The sequence below is a fragment of the Panthera tigris genome, chromosome D2, assembly GCF_018350195.1.
Source record: "Panthera tigris isolate Pti1 chromosome D2, P.tigris_Pti1_mat1.1, whole genome shotgun sequence".
NCBI lineage: Eukaryota > Metazoa > Chordata > Mammalia > Carnivora > Felidae > Panthera > Panthera tigris.
In genome coordinates, this window is record NC_056670.1 from 23402542 (window position 1) to 23419070 (window position 16529).

The 16529-nt window shown below is 36.4% G+C and overlaps 1 protein-coding gene across 3 annotated transcripts in view; it reads right to left on the reverse strand.

Moving 5' to 3' along the window:
* Positions 1-16529, reverse strand: part of RTKN2 (rhotekin 2) — a 72034-nt gene that overhangs the window by 18463 nt on the left and 37042 nt on the right. For all 3 annotated transcript variants that reach the window (XM_042960630.1, XM_042960632.1, XM_042960631.1), the window contains 3 exons: positions 12734-12828; positions 2431-2537; positions 1381-1512 (listed from right to left, as the gene is read on the reverse strand). In XM_042960630.1, the coding sequence (XP_042816564.1) occupies positions 1381-1512; positions 2431-2537; positions 12734-12828 (334 nt within the window). The remainder of the gene's footprint in view (positions 1-1380; positions 1513-2430; positions 2538-12733; positions 12829-16529) is intronic.

Here is a 16529-nt window from a genome sequence, read left to right on the forward strand (position 1 = left end):
TTCTCAAACTACGTGAAGAGAACGCAAATATGGCAACATATTAACAACAGCCAAAGACTCTAGGTGAAAAGTATATAGGTGTTTGTTATTCTATTCTTTCAACTTTTCTGCACATCTGCAATTTTCAAAAGACCAGGCAAAAGTGGACACTGCATAAACAAGACAAGACAAAACAAAACATTGGCAAGTAATGAAAAAATATATCAATTTTCCAATAAAAAATATACTTTTCACAAACCAACCTAATTATCTAAACTAAAATAAATTCACCATGTTTTAATATTGAGCTATATTATTTAAGAGCAACACTAATCTTTCTAAAACACAACACAGATCAATTAAGTGGACCTTAATGTAAAAGGTCTCACTGAAGAAGTTCCTTTAAGAAAAAGCAGTATAATTTCTAAAAGCAGGATAGAAATGGACTAAATGTCATTATTGGAAATGATCACAGAAATTAACTCAAGTCTTTATAGATTAGTAAAACAGTATCCACATGTTTTTCAAGACATACAACTTTATGTTTTTTCAAAAGATAATTTCAAGTCAAGCAGAACATGTACAGTTAACAGATGTGATGGCTCATATTTTACCAGATACTTCAATTCAACCACTCCAAAAGCAAAAACAAGCAAAGTAAAACAACTAGAAACAAGTAAGTATAGACTATGGACAGAAAACATGATACTCTGCTCTAGAAATGCCAAGAAGTGCTCTAGAGTAGGAATGCCAAAAGGGGAGGAACCCTCTAATAAACACTAGATTTAGGTAACAGGTGAAGATAAATTTAAGATCATGCGATAAGTGTGTGTGTGTGTGTGTGTGTGTGTGTGTGTGTGTGAGAGAGAGAGAGAGAGAGAGAGAGAGAGAGAGAGAGAGAGAGAGAAAGAGAGAGGGGGGGAGGGGAGAGAGAGAATCAGGCTTTCCTTTTCTGACAGAAGGTTGGACAACTGCCCATCAATCCCCTAAGAAATCAGGAAGTACACCCGGGAATATCTTTTTATGGGTTCATTTGAATACTAACTTTCTAGAAAAAGCATCACTGTAACATGAGCTGTCAGTTTATGTTTATATTATCTCTTAAATAAATTCATGAAAAATTTAAATATCCTGTTAATGTGGAGTTACATTCTCTGCTTTAAAATCTATTTACTGGTATAGATTTCCAATTACTATGTTTTCTTAGGAAATATACAGTATTTCCTTTACTGGATAAGCTCTGTAATAGAAGAAAAAGAGAAGATTAATTTATCTTTATGAACTAACCTATTTTCAGCAGTCCTTCCCCTTCCTTCATAAAGTGGCAATAATGTGAATTGTATGGAAAAGAACAAACTATAAAATGTTATGTCTTTATTTTCAAAACAGCGTTTTATTTACCTTGTTAATGGACACTACCAAAGTTGGCTCCACTTTGGCTTCAATTTCTTCTGGTGTATAAAAACAATAGAGTTTACCCCCTCTTAAAACACAGTACAACCTTCTCCAACTAATCAGGCTTTCTACCATTTGCTGAAAAAAAATTCAAGAAGCCATCAACCTTAATCATTATTTATCATCTTAACATTAAATTCAACAAAATACTTAAATTACCAAAGTTATGTTAGTTTAAAAAAAATTTTTTAATGTGATAGAGTTACCCATTAATTTAATGTACAATAAGTCAATAGTCCAAAATGAAAGAGTAAGTTAATATCACAGAAGAAAGGTTTGGAATTCTCAAAAGCATTAAGCAAATGGAGGTAATGATTACCACATAACTTTTACACATATAGGATCATAAATCAATGCAGTTTTAGAAAAGCTAGTCTATTAAAAATTAGTGCTTCAAATTCCACAGCAATCCATCTAATAACTCAAAAAAATTATAAAAATAACTCAATACTCAAAATATAATTTTCCCTTACTGTTCTCAGAATACTGGAAAATGTTGACTACCCTGTAAGAATGCAAATTTTCTTTCCTCTTAATGGAATCTTTTTTAAAAAGGTATTGATTCACTGAAGCCCGTAATTAATTATTTACTGCATGTAAATAACTGTGGTTATAAATAAATCAGGAGTAGGTGCCACAGAAGCAACTTTGGAAGCCCAGAGGCCTTAAGTGTGCCAAAAGCTGTCTGCCAGGAAGGCCTTCTCTGAAAGGTGGGGAACAGCCCTAATCTGCTTCCACGAGGGGTCCCTGCTGCTGATTGTCCTGCTACGGCCATTATGAAGCAGAGGGACCTGGAAGTGGCTCCTTAGCCATCAAGCCTGCATTAGACCCCTCCCCTTCCCACCTTCTCACCCCCATTCTATGCCTAACATTGGGAAAATAGCCATTTAAAGGAACACTTTAAAAATAATACTTTTCATTATCAGAAGACCAAACTGCCAGTATATTAAGATCTAGACTGTAGCTATAATTGTAGGATATTCAAAGTCCTCCAACCTGCTGATGTAGAAATCCTGCAAATGCATCCTTAGCCACGCACGCTGGCTGGGCAACTAGGCGGCAGCACATGTTGCCGTATAAGGGAAGCCAAAATGAAGACTCCTCTAGTTAAACAAGATAGAAAAAAAAGCAAGTTACAAACATGTGTATTTAAGGTCATTATACATTTTCATTTTTTTTCTATTTTGCAATTTTTTTTGCTGTGTATAAGAACATATGTAAAGGCTCATCATACTCAAACAGCGATGCCACTGTTAACGAAAAAATCAAATATGAGAAAATAGGACAGGATGATGTTAAACTGATAATGCTTTTACCCAAAACAGACGTGGAGCTTTTAGTCTCTTGATCTCTGGTTTGATCTTAAAGTATTTAACCAATGAAGGTAGTTCAGGGCATATAAGTAAACTCATTTAAAATAAAAAACATTCTAATAAAATGATTTTTATATGTCAAATTCTACTTCGTGTTCTGATTTTCATTGTAATATCTAATAAAGTGATCTGAACATAACATTTCAGAGGACAATTTCAAGAAAATGCTTGTATAAGCCTCTTGGCCTTTCTTCTTTCCCTTCCCTTACTGCACAATTCAGTTGTAAGTCACTAGGTAGAGCCCACCCCCACGGGCACCTATGCCAGGTGCTGGAGCCAGGAAGGATGGGAATGGTGAGTAAGAGAGCTGTCAAGCACCAGGTGTCAGAGCCTGAATGGGCTGAGGAAGATGGACCACGTGGGACACAGCCCATGGGGGATTTCTCCTCAGGGGGTGGCCTGGTGTGGGGAGTCAAGGCCCAAGCAGAGTGATGTCTACATGGTGTGGCTGCCCAATGTGAGGAGTCAGAATGCAAAGAGTAAGGAGAGTGTGCATATTTGGCAGGTGACTCAGCCATGGCAGTTGGAGTCTGAGAGCAGCAAGGTCACATTCAGTGACCCAGAAAAGTGTGTCAGAGCCCAGTGAGGGGGGCATCTGAGAACAGAGGCAGTGGGCATGGGGTGTCAGAGCACAGGCCAGCTGAGGAGGGTGTCCACTTGAGGTAAGGGAGAGGGCAGCCAGGCAGGGGAACTTTAAGCCTGGGGTGGCCAGGCCTGTGTGAGCCTCAGCAAGGTAAGGAGAGTCTACACGGGGCAAGAGGCAGCCTAGAATGAGGAGTCAGAGCTCCAACAAGGAGAAGAGAGTATCTATTCAAGGGAGATAAAAGAATGGTTGCTTTCAGGAAGGCTGATCAAAGAAGAAAATGCATTAAAGGTACAAAAGACAGGTTTCTTTCTGTCAGAAAAAGGAGTTACAAATGTGTAGAATGAACTCTGTGCTGTTAGATTAGAACTGGATGCACTGGTATGGACTCATGATTTCCAACATACAGAGATTAGGAAATACAGGACAAAACACATAAGCATGTGTATGGCTGTGTCCACTGAGAGCGCCCGTGGAAAGCCACACTCTAACAGTACCACTCTAATATATCTAGAGCCCAGCTCATGTCTTCTAAATATTATTTCCATTACAAAGAACCAGCATTCCTTGGAGAAATGACCGATTCCATGACTGGGGCAAGGAAAGTACAGGATGAACCTGAAATACCTTGTTATGCCATAAAGCAAGGAAGTACTCATGATGAGAACACTGTCAAAAAGACAACAGAACCCTTCTTGAATGTGTTCCCATTGGCCAGATTGGAGACAACTTGAACCTTAAAACAAGCAATGATATTAACAGATTATGATGCACTGAATAAAACAGGAAAACATGAGTCCATATTGATATAAACAAATGAATAAATTGAAAGACCAGTAAGACATACACTTACATAGTTTCAAGCCACCGCCCTCTTCCACACAAAATACATATTAAAAGTTCTTTCAAAGGGGAAACAAAAGAGCAACTTTACAGTAGAGAAGCTGGGCGGACACCACACTAATCAAGTGATCAAAGTAAAAATTATCAGTATTGAGATGAATCAAAATTACATGCCACTTGACAGAACTCAGTAAGAACTCAGTATCATTTCTGTGATATTCCTGCCAAAGATGCATATCCTAAGTCTTATCCCAAGAAAACATCAGACAACCCTAAATTTAGGGACCTTCTGCAAAGTAACTGACTATGATGTTTAAAAATATCAAGGTTATTGGGCTGCCTGGGGGCTCAGTTGGCTAAGCATCTGACTCTTGATTTCGGCTCAAGTCCTGATGTTGTGGTTCATGGGTTCAAGCCCCATGTCAGGCTCTGCACTGACAGCATGGAGCCTGCTTGGGATTCTCTCTCTCTCTTTCTCTGCCCCTCCTCTGCTCTTTTTATCTCTCTCCAAATAAATAAATAAACATTACATAAAGTTTTTTTTAAATGTCAATGTTATGAATGCCAAGAAAAGACAGAAGAAATGGTCCAGTTTGAAAGAAACTAAAAGAAGCGTGATAATTAAATGCAATGAATGATTCTGCACTGGATCCTTCTGTCATAAAAGACATTATTGGGACAAGAAGCAATACTTTATTTAATAGAGTTTGATGATTAAATGGTAGTAATGTATTAATATTCATTTACTGACTTGGAATAGTGGTAGTGATGTAACCAATGTCTTATTAGTAGGAAATATATAATAACATATTTGGAGGCAGTGGAGAATCACGTAAACTTGCTCTCATAAATTCTTTTGGGAAAAAGATCTTGACATTTAACTTGTAACTTTTTTGTAAGTTTGCAATTGTTTAAAAAAGTTCTTTCAAAAAACATTAAGATATTCCCTTAATGTAGTGTGTAGATAGACATACAGCCTTCACATCTGCATGGAAAGAAAGCATTGTGTAATTGATTCCCAATATGTGGCCCTTTGCCCACAATGGACCACACAAAACTGATTTTCAAAGTTTTCAGTGTATCCCTGTTGGTAGTGCCTATAAAATTGCTAGCCATTGGTTGTTATGATTTTTGACCCCAAAGTCAATAATCTGGAAACTCTGGAAAATAACTCTGGAAAATGAAACATTTTTTGGTAAAAGTACAATTATATACAGATGCCATGCCAAGGTTTGGTACATCAGTTACATGAAAAAGATGTGCCTAAATAAAGTACACAAAGGAAAACAAAAAAGTTTTTAACAACCTGCCTGCTCATTATTAAGAATAGAGCACAACAAATTGTCTGGGACTATTCAAATCTTTTTTACTAATATCTTGGTAAAGCTGCTACCTTTCAGAAATAAAGGGTTTGACCTTGGAAAAATAAATGCATAAATAGAACACAGGCAATGATTCCAAAACACAGGCATAAATAAATAGATATAGGAGAAACTCCTTTTCTAAAATAGGCAGGAAATGAAATAAAAATTCGATAAAAGCAGGCATCTGAGTAAAACATCTGAAATCAACTTTGTGATTTATGAATTTAAACTTTGAAAGCAAATTTCTTTATGTAGCAATCCTAGATTTATGGATGGCTTATGTTCTAAATATCTGTAGGCTAGTTATTTTTAAGTTAGGATACACTTTGTTAAAAAATAGAACCATAAATGATGATTAGCTTTTCATACGAGTTCATAAAGTTTGTTCCATCACTAATGTATCCTGGAAAGTACCACTCGTAACAAATGTGCTTCTCCAGTAAAAGAAGTTTAGATTTCATAGCATGCAGAGAAAAATAATTTCCTCCTGACTATGGTCCTTGGAAAGCAATATTGGATGTAGAATTCCTTTTTCTGCAGACCCCTTGCCATATACTCTGCAATCACCTATCCCTTCTGACCAGGGTCTCTTCACAGCTGAGGACCACCGTGGATGAAGTGCAGAGTCACAGCTTCTTCTCTCTACTTCTGACAGGAAACATGGCATCCATCTAGTCACTTAACCCAGCTGAGGACCAAGTCTTCATGTTTAAAAATACTGCCCATCTTCAGAAGGAGGGCTGTTGTGAAAATCAAATAATGTGGAAATGGCATCTATCATTGTGTCTGTCACATAGCAGCTTCCTGTTATTTCATATCCAGGGCAGTCTCACTCCCCAGACCACGCCCTTTCCATTTTCAGTGCTGCCTCCATCCCTGCACAAATTATCTAATCCAAATGCTTAATTCTTCTTTTCTAACCAAGGGCGACATTAGGACAAAATGAAATGAAACAGGAAGTGAAAAAGCAACTTAACTTTTCACTACTTAAAGATTTTATCTAATTCATTTATATTTTCAAATGGAGAACAAAATGGTGTTTAAAAATGACAGCAACAACAAAAACAAAACACAGGCAAGGGAAAGAATCCAGATAACATCTTAGTTCCCTGTGAGTCAATCTTCACAATGTGGTTTCATTGTTTCATAAAAAGAATAAAAATTTCTTGATGATGAAGATACCATTTTAGCTTTTCCTTTCAATTATCAAGAATAATAAAACTGAGTTATAAATTTTAGAAAATATAGTTATTTCCTCTTGATTTTACAGACACTGACATAACTTTATTCAGGAAAACCCAATGTATTAACATAGATTTATATTAATGAATAAATTTGAGGGTGGCTTTTTTTCAGTATAAAATTGTTTCCTTTAAATTAGAATATTTCTTCTTTTTCCAAATAGGATTGATTTACAAGATTTTAATTCATACACATTCTAGGAATATACCTCCTATGAAGAGTTAGGCATATGGGTTATTGTTTCTTTAACTTTCTTCTGTGGAGTCCACAAACTCCAGTGCCCACAGTTTTGGGTGTTACTGTTTTAAGCGCAGTCTCAGACTTCTCACAGTGTGTGAGTCTGTATTGCATTTCTCTAAAAAAGAGCCATACCACACAGTGCCCATGCTGATCTACCCATGAGTATTTTATTGAACAAGAGTCTAGTAATATCTTACAGAACACTGAAGACAACTGAGGAATCACTGCTAAAATTAATGCTTCCTTTATGAATTGTATTCTTTTCCTCAACTTTTCGGATGATTTGGTTGAAAGAATGGGGCTTTTCATCATCAATTCCATTATTCACACATGGATAGTATTTTGAGTCTTCAGGTGCTTTAATAGTCATCATCCCTGACCAGAAAGCATAGCAGAGAGAGCACAGCCTGTCCTGGATTATTTAAAGTCTGGCTCACCCACTTCCTAGCTACATGACCTAGCATGTTATATTCTCTAGGCTGCAATTTACCCATCTGTAAAATGTAAATGACAATAAAATGAAGAACTTGTGAAGGTCACAGAACTAGACAGTGCTAGAACTAGAATATGAGTCCAAGGCTGATTGGTGCCACAGTCCACACCATTAATCACTTCATGGTAATGCTTCTTTATAGACACATCCCACAGACAACTAGGAATGAAAATTGCTTAGAAGTGTTTGTTTGTTTCTTTGGTTGTTTGTTTACTTATTTATTTATTTACATTTTATTGTGGTAAAAACACCTAAGAGAAGATTTATCCTCTTAAGAGATTTTTTTAAGTTTATTTATTTATTTATTTATTTATTTATTTATTTAGAGAGAGCGTGTGTGCCCAAGAGCCGGGGGGGGGGGGGGGGGCAGAGGGAGAGGCAGAGAGAATCCCAAGCAGGCTCTGCACTGTCAGCACAGAGTCCAACGTGGCACTCGAACTCACAAACTGTGAGATCATGACCTGAGCCGAAATCAAGAGTCAGACACTCAACCAACTAAGCCAGGCACCCCGCCTCTTAATAGATTTTTAAATGCACAATACAGTATTGTTAACAATAGGCTCTACATCATACAGTAGGTCTCTAGAACCTATTCATCTTGCATAGCTGAAATTTTATACCTGTTAATTAGCAACTCCTTCTTTCCCCTGGTAACTGCCATTCTACTCTTGTGCTTCTTTGAATTTGCCTATTGTAGATACCTCATGTGAATGGAACCACGCAGTGTCTGTCCTTCTGCGACTGGCTATTCCAGTTAGTGTGGTGTTGTCAAGGGGCATTCATGTTGTCACATATTGCAGAATTTCCTTCTTTTTTAAGGCTGAATAATATTTCATAGAACAGTGTCTGATACATAATAGACACTCAACATATGATGGCAATATTGATAATCAGAGAACTGACACAAATGAAATGACAATAAACTTCATCTGCTAGATTTTGTGATAAAATTGATAATGCTAATAATATTGCGGACTTCAAATCTTGGGTAAGAAGGGTAGATTGTGCAGACCAATCTTCCCACTGACAACTATTGAAAATGCTGTATCAAATATATTTAAAATTTCTTCCAAGAGCGACAAAAAGGTAACAAGACCATAAGAAATTACCAGTACAAATTTGATGAGAACCAGTGAGTTAAGTGACCACAGATGCTGTGTTTGTCCTGAGAGCATTTGCCAATCCCAGCAAGGCTGAGGTTATGATTTAATGATCCTGCAAGATGAGGAAGCAGAACAGAAATCAAAGTCTAGGGCCTGAACTATGTAACAAGGTTAATGGGAGATCCTCCCCATGCTAGGCTGACATCCCAGAGGAACCACCGACAGGGTTCCTAGGCAGTGAACCAGAAATAAACCAGCCTTGCTGCCTAGGACTCTCAGTGCCTAGAGATGGGGATACAAGGAGTCCGGAAAAACTCAGACATGATCTTTGAATAAAGTGGGCCCCTAATGATAGTCCCTCCAGGTGCCTGCATCAATTTATTCCTGTACATAAACTTTCGATTTTAATGACAACTATATGAAGATAACCCAATATGCAAGGAATTGAGACATCATGACCTGTAGGAAAAAACAATAGAAATATACCCAGAAAGACGTTATACATCTGAATTATTAGTCACAGGCTATAAAACAGCAATGCATGCTCTTTCACCAAAAACCTAAGAAATAACATTGACAATGCATGCAGGAAACACATCATAAAGGGTAACACACAGAGAGGATAAAGTGAGGACAACTGACACGGGTTTAACAGGCATGCTGGGGGAAAAGAAAGAGAATGGAGGAGCAGAGGCTCTCTGAATGGAAAATTGAGATTTTGTCCAGAACTAATGAAAGACACCAATCAATAATTTAAAGAAGTTAGAGTTCCAAAAGCATCATAAATAAAATTAAATTATGTACCTTTATCATAATGAAACTTCAGAAAACCAAAGCTAAAAGGAAAAGAAAGCTACTGTCACAGAAGTGACACACTGACATGATTTTCAGTAGCTGGTAAAAGAAGCCAGAAGATAGTAGAATTATATCTGTAATATTCAAAAAGAAAAAAATGGGAACTACCAAAATTCTGTATCCTATAAAAATATCTTTCAAGAATGAAGCAAAAAACAGTTATCTTCAAACACAAGAACAAAGGTGTATGATATCAGTGGAACATACTAAAAGAAATTCTTAAGGATTATACTTCGAGCATAAGGAAAATGATCCCAGATGTAAGGTATTAGATACAAGTGGTGCACAGAAACTTTAGGTAAACTTAAATAAATATAAAATGTATAAAACATCTTGTGAAATTAAAAATCAAATAGAATTATAATATATAATAATAGCACACAGGTCAGAGAAATGGAGTTTCTGTTCTAAAGTCCTTGCATTGCCTAAAAAAAGGTAAAACTATCTCTTTTTTAAGTTTATTTATTTATTTTGAGAGATAGAGACAGAGACAGAGAGAGAGAGAGATGTAGGGCTTGATCCTGTGAACTGTGAGATCATGACCTGAGCCAAAATCAACAGTTGGACACATAATCGACTGAGCCACCCAGGCACCCTGTAAAACTATCTTTTAATTTTAGACTTTAACATATATGATTAATGGCATTTCCAGAAGTAATTTCTAAAAGATGAGAAAAAGAATTACAACTTAAGTTGGAACAAGGAAAAACTGAAATGATGAAACTATCAATCCTTAAAAAGGCAAGAAACAACAGAAAAACCATCACGAAATATATAAGACCAGCAGCAAACACAGGATATGATGGCAGATTTAAACATAAATATTTAATATCATATAATATGGGTTATAAACTATTTGGTATCAAATGCAAAATGACTGCTCCATTAAAAAACACAAAGATTGTCAAACTGGATAAAAATTAAAATCCAGTATATAATCCTGCTTGAAGAGGCATATCTACAATATAAAAATAAGAACAGTTTGAGGCTAAAAGAGTAGAAGAAAGTGCACAATTTAAAAATTGTGTGTATCAAACAATAAAGGCTCAAATATTATAAAACAAAAATAGACATGGCTATGAACTAGAAAAATCCACAATCACAGCAGATTTTATCAGACCTCTCATAGTAATACATAGACTACAATAGTTATTTCTAACAAATAATTAGAATATATAGAACAGACTACTGAATAAAAAAAACTGACAAACCTACTGCAAGAATGATAATAAAAAGACAGAGAACATACAACAAGCCACTATCAGTTGGAAAGGAGAAACATCACTACAGGTACTGGAGAAATTCAATAAAGCTATTGTGAAGAAGTTAATGCTTATGAACCCGAAATTTTAGAATACACACATATGTATAAAAATATAACTTACTGGGGCACCTGGGTGGCTCAGCTGATTAAGTGTCCAACTTCGGCTCAGGTCATGATCTCACGCTCGTGGGTTCGAGCCGTACAACGGGGTCTGTGCTCACAGCTCGGAGCCTGGAGCCTGCTTCTGCTTCTGCATCTCCCTCTCTCTCTGCCCCTCCCCCACTCGTGCTCTGTCTGTCTCTGTCTCTCTCTCTCAAAAATAAATAAATATTAAAAAAATTTAAAAATAAAACTTACACTAAAAAATAGAGAAAAGTTCTTAAAATGTAAATGTACAATGTAACAAATAACTATGAGATGAATTTATGCATAACTACTCCCATGTCCAGAAAGAAAATTGCCAACATTATTTCTTAATTATTCTAGATGTAAATGTGGCCCAATTTTTATGGTATTCACTTCCTTGCATTTATTTTTGGTTTTACCACCTATGTGTGCTTCTCTAAATAATACAATTTAGTTTTTTTCTGGTTTGAACTTTATATGGATAAAAATCACATTATGTTTTCTTAGTGACTTGGTTTTTGTTCATTCAGTATTTATATATCTTATTGCTTAAAGTATTTCATTGTATGATTATATCAGTATGTAACTTATTTAGTTATTTTTAATAGTTGCAGGGTTCTTTAGGTTTATGGTTTCTTGGATCAGTTTTAGTAAATTATATATATATATATTTTTAAATTTTTTTTAATGTTTATTTATTTTTGAGAGAGACAGAGACAGAATGCGAGTGGGTTAAGGGCAGAGAGAGAAGGAGACACAGAAGCAGAGGCAGGCTCCAGGCTCTGAGCTGTCAGCACAGAGCCCGACACGGCTCGAACTCACGAGCCGCGAGATCATGACCTGAGCCGAAGTTGGACACTCAACCGACTGAGCCACCCAGCCACCCCTAACGTAAGTTTTAGCATAAAACTTAAAAAATATTGTTGTAAAAACATCTATCTCATCAGTACAGAGCCACGCATCCTTACAACAATATGTACAAATAGGGTAGTACGTAATTTTATATATTCTGCTTCAGAAAATGGACAAGAATAAGTGGCCAAGTTATATTTCCAAACTACTTTACCATCACCACTCTGTATGATTCCTCATAGGTAAAATAATCTGGGAGAATGGAGAATGCTTATGCTAAATTTTATGAACCTTCCTAATTGCTTAAGTCCCTTTTTCACCTTGCTGTATTATTATTATTATTTTTTTGGTGGGGGACACACTACAACTATCAATATTATCCAGAGATAACACAGTTAAGATTAATTTGGTCCTACCTTCCCCAATCCTCTGTTTCTACCAACATAAGGGTTGGCTTCCTCAAATTCAACTTTAAAAATAAGATAGGTGGGTGGGAGAGAGAGGAGGGTGGATGATGAGTATTGAGGAAGGCACCTTTTGGGATGAGCACTGGGTGTTGTATGGAAACCAATTTGACAATAAATTTCATATTAAAAAAATAAAATAAAATAAAAAAATAAAAATAAAAATAAGATAGGTCTTTGCCAATTAGAAGGGTGTTGAAGTAATCAATTTCAAGTCCAAGACAAGGATTGAGAATACACAAAACCCTTTCTGTTCTCACTGAGCTAGTAGCCTCACAAACAAATCTCTGGCAAATGGCATGAGGGAAACATAACATTTTTTTCTCTTTTGGGGGAGGAGATGGACATATTAGAAAGAACCTACAGAATCATGCATGCCTACATTATTTAAGCCAACATCTGCTTCAGAGGGGCATACTAAAATTAGAAATTACTACTGCCACAATGTTATCTATTGACATAACATACACAGTAAGTAAAATATAGACTGTACTCACCATTTCCATTAATGGACAGATTATGGGTCTTGAAGCTATCCTCAGCACTTTCCAAGGTCAGAGTAGTATGCGCTAGCAAATTATATTTTGTACCCCTAAGAATAGAGAGAAATAAGACATACCTTAAGTATTTTAGTATATTTTCTACTACATAAAATAGTTAGATGTTCAACAACAGAAAATAAACAACCTGACTAAAAACCAGGCAAAGATCTTGAATTGACATTTCTCCAAAGAAGATATACAAATGGCCTATAAAAACATGAAAATATGCTCAAGATCATGAATTATTAGGAAAATGCAAATTAAAACCCACAATGAGATTCCACTTCACATCCATTAGGATATGTTCTATTAAAAATAACAAAACAAAACAGAAAATAGTTAAGTGTTGGGTAGAATATAGACAAACCAGAACCTCTGTATATTCCTAATGAGAAAGTAAAAATGCTGTAGCCACTATGGAAAATGGTTCAGTGTTTCCTCAAAAAATTAGAAATAGAATTACCATATGATTCAGGAATTACACTTCTGGGTATATACCCAAAAGAACTTAAAAGTAGGGACTCAAACGGATATATGTACACCCGTATAAATAGCAGCATTACTCACAATAGCCAAATAGTAGAAGAAGGCCAACTGTCCATTCAAAGGATGAAAGAATAAACAAAATGTGATACATAGATACAATGCAATATTATTCAGCCTTAAAAAGGGAAGGAAATTCTGACACATTCTACAACATGGATTAACCTTGAAGACATTATGCTAAGTGAAATAAGCCAATCACAAAAGGACAAATACTGCTTGATTCCACATCTAAAGCCCATAGAACAGGCCAATTCATAGAAACAAAAAGTAGAGGTGGAGGTTGACAGTGGCTGGATGGAGGGGGGATCAGGGTGTGATTGTTTATTGGGTATAGAATTTCAGTTTGGAAAGGTAAAAAGTTCTGGAGATGGATGGTGGGATGGTTGTACAACATTGTGAACACACTTAATGCCATTGAACTACACACTTAAAAATGGTTAAAATGGTAATTTTTGTGCTATATATATTTAACCACGATAAAAAATGTAAAATATATTTAGATGTTATAGATGATAGATTATAAACATAAATGAATTATCAACTTGGCATGTTTATCTCTTTATGCTATTTTATCTTATGAAAACCTTCAAGTTATTTGGTTTAACTCACTAATGTTTCTCTGGAAGATCTCCATTCATTCAAAAATATGAACTGAATACCTAATATGTGCCAAGTCCTATGCAAGGTGATGGGACACTAATGACAAACAGGACTCAGTATTACATTCTGATGCAAGGGGGAGGGAAAAAAAGAATAAGCAGAGGGATAAATAAGACATTGGCATTTGTAAGTTATAATGCAACTTTTTCTATGAAACGAAGGGGTAAGAAAACTGAGGGGTCTGTTAAGAAGGAGAAGCAGGAAAGGACTCTCTAAGGGGTAATGGTTATAACCTCATAAAATGATGGATCCAGGCTAAGAATGTGGGAAAACATTCCAAACAGAGAGGGCTGAAAGAAGAGCAGTGTGGCTGAAGCATAAGGAGCCTGCAGGAAACACCACCCTACTTGACCCAAGGTCAGAGGTACAGGCAAGGATTAGATCCCTGGGACTTTGCTGTGAGGCTTGGAGGAAGGGCGGATTTGATTCCAAGTAGAATAGGAAGTCACTGGAGAAGGTTAAGAAGAAGGGAGTGATGGGATCGGATTGGCATTTACTTCCTGGAGTTTACCAACTTCAAAGATTTGGGGTTTTCACCATCATATGGGAAAATGGAGGACTTCATTACCAATTCCATTTTTTTTCCATTATAGTTCCCTTTACGCTACTTGTGTTAAAATAGCACTCTTGCCAAAGTATCTAAAAATTCTGATCCTAAATTTCATATCCTGGTACCTTGTGGTGATAAAAAGTGAATTTTTATTCAATAATTATATTTTCTGTGCTAGCAATCTTATTTCAAGACTTCTCTTAACTTTATTATTTATTTTCCAAAACAGCAAAACCTCAACATTCAAAACACAGCATGTTAAAATGAGACAGACAGACAGACAGAAATGTACACAAACTTCATAGAAGAGAAACGTCTGATGGGAATTTTTATTGTATCAGGTGATATGTTTCATAAACCTTCTTCATCTCTTACTAAATCTTTAATAGAATCTCTACTACAGAGAAAAAGTATGTATACATGTAGGTGTGTAAAGCATACCCCAAGAACGTTACTCCCTTGGAGAAGAGCTCTTGGTTTATTTTTTCTCCAGTTTTATTGAGAAATAATTGAAATACTTTACTAAGTACAGCATGGCGGCTTGCTTTATCTTTATTTTTAATATACAACCACCAAAGACTAGAAATATCTCTCAATATCCAATGTCTTTTGTCAGTGTTTATAAAAGAAAATTTATGTTTCTGTCTCTAAAACTCAACAAAAATTTTTTAATGAAACGACACAGGACTACAATTTCAAGGTACATTCTGAATACAATTGGTATGATGTCAGACTCATATGGAAACTCCTGGAAAAGTTCACTAAGCACCAAAAAATCTCCACTGTTGCAAGAGCTAAATGGCACCAGCCTCATACTCAGTGTGGGCCATTCTCTACTATTACCCACTTAGCCTGGGTTTCTAGTCTTCCATAGTTAGCTCTTATTTCTCCCTAGTGTTACACAATGAGTTCCCCCCCGCCAAAAAAGTTGAGAAAGTATTAAAGAAAACTGTGGAAAGCATTTGAGAAGAGCAGTTACAACGGAAGAGCAAACATTACTATGCACAAATGGCCTACTAACAATGCCTAATTGTCTGGTGATCAGGGTCCAATATATTAAGCATTATCTCAATGTGGTAATTTGTCACTGATATAGAAGGTTTACAGAACTGCATTTTAATGACTCCCACCTAGAATAGAGGGAAATAGACTCCCCAGTAGCATTTTAGTGCAGTGTGTTATCTTCAGGAACAGCTGTCAGTAAGTAGGTACGTGATGAGAGAGAGAGATGCCAGGTGTGACTGGCAAACATGCCCAGAGTGGCTGGAGTAGTGAAGGAGGAGAGGTGATGTCCAAAAGGTAAGTAGGGGGCAGACACTGTACATGACAGTGCTTTGTACGGCGTCAGAAGGACACTGGATTTTATTCTGAGTGTGATGGGAAGCAAATGGTAGGTTTTGAGCAGAGGCATGTGCTATGATCTGACTTGCATTTTGAAATGATCCCTCTGGCTGCTATGTGGAGAACATACCACAAGGGCCAACAGTGAAAATGGGAATGCCAACTAGAAAGCTTCTGCAATGGGCCTGATTGGAGGTCAAAAGAGCTGATGCAGGCCTGGAATAGGATGGTAGCGGGTGAGCTGGTGAGACGTGGCAATATTCTTGACATATTCTTAAAGCTGACCCAATGTGGACATGGGATGTGAAAGAAAAAAAGAGCTGAAAACACTTGCAAGGCTTTGGGCCCGAGGACAAAACTGGAACTGTTGGAAACTGCAGTGAGGCTGACTGAGAGAAGACCAGACAAGTAAGAGTTGAGTTGTGGATGAGTCAAGTTTAAAATAGTTTTAGATATCTAGATGGGCTACAAGGTAGGCAGCTGGCTATACAAATCTGGAGTTAGGAGGGAAAAAGGTATTGAAGAATTAAACTTGGGAGTTACCAGTATACAAATGCAATTTAATTAAAGTTAGAAAGTCAAGTGAAGTCCAAGGACTGAATACTGAGACACAGTTCATAATTTCAGATTTAGTTGAAGAGCAATGAACAAAGG